The sequence below is a fragment of the Emydura macquarii genome, unplaced genomic scaffold, assembly GCF_026122565.2.
Source record: "Emydura macquarii macquarii isolate MOO-44397 ecotype Brisbane River unplaced genomic scaffold, CSIRO-AGI_Emac_v2 contig_3188, whole genome shotgun sequence".
Classification (NCBI taxonomy): Eukaryota; Metazoa; Chordata; order Testudines; family Chelidae; genus Emydura; species Emydura macquarii.
The window spans coordinates 20,500-26,887 of record NW_027133325.1 but is presented as its reverse complement, the minus strand read 5'-3'; the positions used below and the strand labels follow the sequence as shown (position 1 = coordinate 26,887).

The 6,388-nt window shown below is 61.5% G+C and overlaps 1 protein-coding gene across 1 annotated transcript; it reads right to left on the bottom strand.

The window, feature by feature from the left end:
• Positions 1–2,515: 2,515 nt before the first annotated feature.
• On the bottom strand, positions 2,516–6,108 carry LOC137142157 (myeloid cell surface antigen CD33-like). The gene is made up of 6 exons (XM_067531381.1): positions 5,985–6,108; positions 5,253–5,651; positions 4,806–5,126; positions 3,653–3,746; positions 3,281–3,404; positions 2,516–2,707 (listed from the first exon to the last, which is right to left on the bottom strand). The coding sequence occupies exons 1-6, from the start codon at positions 6,106–6,108 to the stop codon at positions 2,516–2,518; spliced, it is 1,254 nt and encodes a 417-aa protein (XP_067387482.1).
• Positions 6,109–6,388: the final 280 nt, after the last annotated feature.

The following is a 6,388-nucleotide window of genomic DNA, read 5'->3' as shown; positions in this document are numbered from 1 at the left end:
CCCAGCCCAGCACGGCGGGAGGGGAACTGACTCAGAGGCACCCCCGAGCCCTAGGCCATCATGAACCCAGCACAGCTGTGAGTGGGGTGTGGGGAAGCAGGAAGGGAGGCAAAGGACACGGCTCAGCTGTGCCGGGGTCCCACGCGGACGCTGCTGGGGAAGCTGTCGGGGTGAAGCCAGGCCGGACCCCAGTGGACGGGGTATCCTCTTGGGTCCCTGCTCACTGGGGCAGCCGCCTCCTGAATCTGCCTCAGAGCGTTTGGCCCCCTGCTCCGCCGTGAGCTCCGCACAGTGAGTGCCCCTGGACGGGGCCCTGGGGAGCTGTGACACCCCCCGAAGGGGCCGATCGCCCGCCCTGCAGTCAGAAGGGATTCACGGCCCGCGTGGGGGGCAGAAGGGTTCATTAGTTGTCAGGATCCCGGCGCAGAATGACTTTGTTAGCAGATGGATCAGAAAGTTGCACTGACGACCAACTGGGCAGCCTCAGAGTCCCATTCTCAGGCTCTTCCCCCTGAGATCCCCCAGAGGACTGGCCCTTCCAGCCGGCCACCCCCAGCCACGCCCCATTTCCCCCCCCCCGTGGCCACCCCTTCTTGTTTCAACTTGCCGCAACCTGTCACAGCTGGCAGTGGGTGCGGTGGGTCTCCTGCAGAGCCATCCCTAGGGTACGGTGAATTGGGGCGACTGCCCTGTGCCCCGGCATATGGGGGGCCCTGCGCTTTGTGCCAGGACTGGCTGGAAAGCTGGTGGCTTCAGTCCACCGCCCAGTTGGGAGTGGGGCTGGCCGGGAGGTGGGTGGCTGCCACCAGGGTCTCTGGTCTGTCCTTCCTTCTCCTTCCGCAACAGCAGCAGGGAGTCCTGGGAGAGAAACGGATACTGGGCTATGGAGGTGGCTGGATAGATAGATGGATAGATGGATAGATAGATAGATAGATAGATCTATTTATCACTGGTGTTTAAGGGGATGGATAGATCCATAGGTCGGTGGGATGGTGGCCGGGGGGGTCAGTGGCTGATTTACCGTCTGTAATAGAGCAGGGTGAGGGAATAGGCAGCAAGAATCCAGTCGCCATGAACACGAGTTTGCAGCTGATTTCAATAAATGCTCGAGTGAGGCCGCCTCTGGGAGCTGGAACATACCAAGAGCCTGGGATAGATCCTGCAACCCCTGTTCCGACCCAGCCAGCCCCACTCTGGGGCCGGGTCGGAGCTAGCGCCCCCTAGAGTGGAAAGGCCCTGTGCCCCACTCCCTGCCCTATAGCAATATCTGGGAATAGCTTAGGGTCGCTCCTGTTAGCTCTGCAGACAGTGATTTGTAGATTCATCTTCAGCTCATGTTCAGCCGATTATCCCCCAAATCGTTTTCAGAGTCGCTGCCACCCCAGGACAGTCCCCCAGCCTGAAAATATCACCGACCTGTCCTCTTCCTTATTTACCACTCCCCCAGTTTTTGTGTCATCTACAAACTTGATCACGGATGATTTTATGTTGCCTCCCAGGTGATTAATAAAGGTGTTAAATAGCGCAGGGCCGAGGACAGACCACTGCGGGATCCCACTGGAAACACCCTCCCTCGATGGTGATCCCTCATTTACAATTACATGCTGAGATCTATCAGTTAGCCAGTTTTGAAGCCGTTGAATCTGGCCACGGTAGTTTTATATCTGTCTAGCTTTTTAATCTCGATGACGTGCGGTACCAAGTCAAAGGTCTGACAGACGGCGACGTATATTGCATCACCGCTATTACCTTTATCAACAGTGTGAAAACCTGCACGGACGACCTGCAAGGTCCTAGGCCTGCTTGGTATTTGTGCTGCTATCGTGCTTTGGAAACCCTGGCTGAGATTGGGTCTCCAGCCAATTGCCTGATGCACCGACCCTGCCACTGAGATCAGGGCCCCGTTGTGCCGGGAGCTGCACGGACACACAGCGAGAGACCGTCCCTGCCCCAAAGAGTTTATAACCTAAGTAGGCCAGGGCGGGATTATTATCCCCATATTCAAGGGGGGGGAACTGAGGCCAGATAAATGAAGTGACAGGCACAACCTTTCCTATGGTGTCTTTGCTGGCGCAGATACTAGAAGTTAGGAAGCCTGAGTCGCAGGCCAGCACCTTAGCCAGGAGCCCAACCCAGCGCTCCAGCCAGCTGCTGCCCCGAGCTTGAAAATCCTGTCCATCCGTGAAACGAGTTGGTGAGGCAGGGCAGACGTGGGAGGCTCTGTGGCTGAGGAGAGAGACGGTCTCTTTCCCCCTGGGGCAGTGGGGTTTTGGGGGGTTGTGCATTGGAAGCAGGCTTTTGGGACCAGCTGCAGATTACTCTGTGATGCTTCCCCACAATGCAGCACTTCAGCACCTCCAAGGCCTAGTTGATTCCGCCCTGAGTCCCGGGGAGGAGCAGGGATTTGCACCCAGGTTTCCCCTAACCCCGACCCACTTCCCACCTCACTGTGACCATCTGCCCCCTGCACAGGCCGGGTTGGATATGCCCAGGTCGGGCCCATTGCACGACGGGGCTATTTCATCCGGATCTCGGAGTATTCCATGGCAGGTTCCTGCAGGGGTTGCTTTCCTTTGTGCTGATCCATGGAGAAGTCGATGGAGGCGTAGTGCGGCTCCGCCAGCTCCCCGGGGCCTGACGGGTCCTGCGCGGCTGCGGCCCCGTCCTGGATGCCTTTGGTCCGGCGAGCTGCCAGAGTCGTGCCATCCTGAGCGAGAAGCAAGGCAGAGACACCAGGCAGTGCAGGAGACTTGCATCCACCCTGCTGAGCTGATTGCACGGGGCTCCCTGGGCCTTGCTTCCCCCACCCTCCATGCAAATGCATTTCCTACACCGGGCGTGGACTAGCGGGATGCACGGGCTTGGGTGTGTTTTACACACGCTGCAGGCATGAGCCGATCCCCTGCATCCTATGCCTGCACCCAGTCAATTAATGCATTCTCTGCATTGCCTGCATGGGCCACACACTGGCATGTTGCGTAGGGCTGTGTGCATTTCATGCACCGTGCATGCAGTATTTCATCCCACGCATTCCGTAGCTGCATAATCTACACTGATGCATCCACTGCATTTTCTGCATGCTGCATATATTGGTAACACGCCCAGTGCACCCTGCATGCATTGGCTGATCGCAGGCACCTCACACCATAGCAGGGATGGATTCCCCGGTGAAAGGCTGGCTGATATTCGTGCATTAGTGAAGAGGGTTGGAAGCAGGGGGAAGAGAAGAAGTGGGGGGCAGAGATGGGGCGGGGTGGGAAGGGCAGTCCCAGGTACCTACCATGGGGAGGTTGCTGATGTTACTATAGATCAGGCCGGCGTCGTCGGCCGGCTGCTCCCCCTGGGTCCCGTTAGCTGTCTCCTTAGCCACTGCACTGGGGGGTGCCGGCCCCCGGCTCCACAGCCTGCAGGGAAACAGATCAAGGATGGACCCATGAGGTGCGAGCGGGGAGTGGAGGGGTAGAATAGCCATGGGGGGGAGGGGCAACCACTGGGGTAAGCTAGAGGGAAGGGACTGGGATAGCATGGGAGAGGGGCTGGGGGGGGGGTCTCACTGTAGGGGAGGGCTGGCATAGCCCTGCGGAATGGCAGGGGATCTGCGAGGGATCGCGGGGGAGCAGCTGGGGGTTGGGGTGGGAGGCGTCAGACTCACTTGACCACACAGCACCCGAGAAGGCAGCAGCCGACGGCGACCCCCAGCCCACAGGCCACCCCGAGGCCCAGCAGCCTGGCAGGTTCCTCCGCAACTGCAAAAATCACACAGCGTGAGGCATGGCTGGGGAGAGAACCCAGGAGTCCTGGACCCCAGCCCCCCTGCTCTAACCACTAGCCCCCACTCCCCTCCCTCAGCCCCAGACAGAACCCAGGAGTCCCCCCACAAGCCCCACTCCCTGCAGCACGGCCCCCTCAGCACCTCACTCTGCCCTGGTGCTGGGGCGAGCGTCACCGTCTCGGTGCCACTGTCTGCTGGGAGCCGGCACTCAGCGTCCCGGTCCCCAAACACGTCCTCCCGAGGGCGGCAGAGACAGATCTGAACCACTCCGCTGGCTCCGGCTGAATCCCCGCCCCCACCCGGGATGTCAGACTGGCCCCTTTGTGGGTCCCCTGCCTCCCCCCAGTTTGTCTCTCTCCCGTTCCTTGGACTTGATCCTTCATGTCACACAGGCGGTCGCTGCGTTTCCCTCTGCCCTGGGTCTGCAACGTGGGGCTCACAGGCCGTCAGTGGGGCTGTGCCTGGGGCGGGGCCGGCTGAGGTCTCTGGACATGGAGCCCGGCGCGGGTTTAACGCTGGTTAGTGCCGGACAGCGACGGGGTCGCGTTCACACTCTGCCCTACACAGAGCATCCACAGCTCCTGGCAGCGGGTGGTGGTGGTGGAGGAGACGCGGTGGGATAGCCCAGGGGGATCTCAGGGGAACTGGGGTGGCTGGTCTGTGTGTGGGGGAATCCCAGCAAGAGGGGGCTGGAATGGGGGGTGGATCCCAGCAGAGCAGGATTCTGGGAGATGGGGAGGCCGGGGCTGGAGGGGATCCCAGCCGAGGAGGGACAGGGATCTGGGGATGCGGCTGGGAGGGGTTGCCACAGCCAAGTGGGGAGGGAAGGGGTGATAATCCCAAGAGAGGAGGGGCTCCAAGGTATCAGGGGGAGGGGCCGGGTAAAAATTGGCTGGGGGTGCACAGTGGGGGGTGGGGATCCCAGCAGAGGGTGAGGTGGGAGGGGGCTGGGGGCAGGTCTGGGGTAGCGCAGGGGTGGGGATCCCAGCAGAGGGGGCTGGGGCGGCCAGGGTGGAGGGCCGGGGTCACTCACAGCCGACTTGGAGGCCCACGGCTCTGCTGGTGGAAGGTCCCGGTGCTGGGCTGTAAGTGACGGTGCAGGTGAGATTCTTCCCATCATCGCCCCGGGTGGGTGTGAAGCGCAGCTCGGAGCTGTGGGCCCTGGTGCCATTCGCTGGTGAGACCGAGACGTCCCTGGCTGTGTCGCTGAACGGCCCCGTCCAGCTGATTTGGGGAGGGGTCCCGGAGCAGCGCCCGGGGGCCGTGCAGGTCACAGTCACCGGCTCCCCGGCCACCAGCATCTTTGGCAGCCTCCGCGCTGGCGAGATCTGGATCTCTGGCTCCTCCGTCAGCCCTGAGACACGGAGAGAGAATGACCATGGGGCACGGGGCCTTCACCTCCAGCGGGGCTGGCCCCGACCGGGCCCCAGGCAGGGCTGGCTCAGGGGCTGTGAGGAGAGGTGGATGCGGCTCCACTTACTCAGCACAGAGATCCAAAGCTCCGTGTAATTGGAAGAGTTGCAGTAGCTGTATTTAAATGTTCCTCTCTCGACTCTAAGAAAATAGCTCCCTGCGTCCGTATGTCGGGTGTCATCAATTTGCAGGGAGCAGTCGCCACACGCTGGATCCCCCATCAGCCGGAACCGGCCCCGGGTCTCCTGCGACACCCCCCGGCTGGGGTCACTGCTGGCCACGGGCGGATCCCAGCCCACATTAGCAGAACCCTTGAACCAGTGTCCATAGAGTTTGTCCTGGGGATTCTTGTTGGCCTCTGAGGCTGGGTACGTGAAGTTGCAGGGGACGAGAACGCAGAGACCCTCCTGCACTGACACCGACGACGGCACCGTCAGGGAATAACCAGGTACCTGGGCCAGGGACCCTGCTGGGATGGAGAGACCGAACTGGGACCGATGCAGAGAACAGACCAACCCTGAGCTCCCCCGCCCCACCCTGCCGGTGCCCCTCACTCCCGACCCGCAGCCCCAGCGCGCCCCGCCCGGGGTGACGGGGCCTCCACCAAAAGTCACCCCATTTAGTTTCCATCCATACAACAAGCCCCCTCCTGCCGCTCAGAGCCCCCTAGCGCCGCACTGGGCACTGGTTCCCCTCCCCCTCTGGCCAGTCTCCCTTCCAAGCCTTGGCACAGACCCGGCCCTGCTCAGCACGGGCTCTGCTCCCCCCTGAGCTGGGGCTGCAGGCGCCACTTACTTACCCCTCCAGAGCAGGGCGAGGAGCAGGACCCTCAGCATGGCTGCAGCAGGGTTTGCACCCCCTGTCCTGCGGGAGGGCCCCTGAGCAATGATCTCCTGTTCTCCGGCATCCTGCCACGGCGGCATGGCTCGGCCCATGGCTGGGGTGTCCGGCTGGGACAGACCTAGAGACAGACGGGTGGTGGGAATGTGAGAGCAGAGGCCGTCTGGAGGGGACAGATCTGGACTTGGGTCCATCAGTGTCACCGGGCTCTTCAGGGGCTGATCCTGGAGCTGCTGGCAGCTGGGTCACCCCCCAAAATCCCCAAGTCACCAGATGGTTCTGACATGTTGGGCCAAAGAAATCCTTAAATTGGGTAAAAATCCTGAGATTTTCTCTAGGAATCATGCAATTGGGCAGACAATC

Excerpts from the sequence above, each read along its gene's own strand:
- LOC137142157 (XM_067531381.1), bottom strand. The coding sequence starts at position 6,108 with ATGCCGCCGTGGCAGGATGCCGGAGAACAGGAGATCATTGCTCAGGGG. Across the intron at positions 5,652-5,984 it reads CCTCGCCCTGCTCTGGAGGG|GGTCCCTGGCCCAGGTACCT; the intron begins GTAAGTAAGTGG and ends CCATCCCAGCAG. Across the intron at positions 3,747-4,805 it reads CGTGGGCCTCCAAGTCGGCT|TTGCGGAGGAACCTGCCAGG; the intron begins GTGAGTGACCCC and ends TGATTTTTGCAG.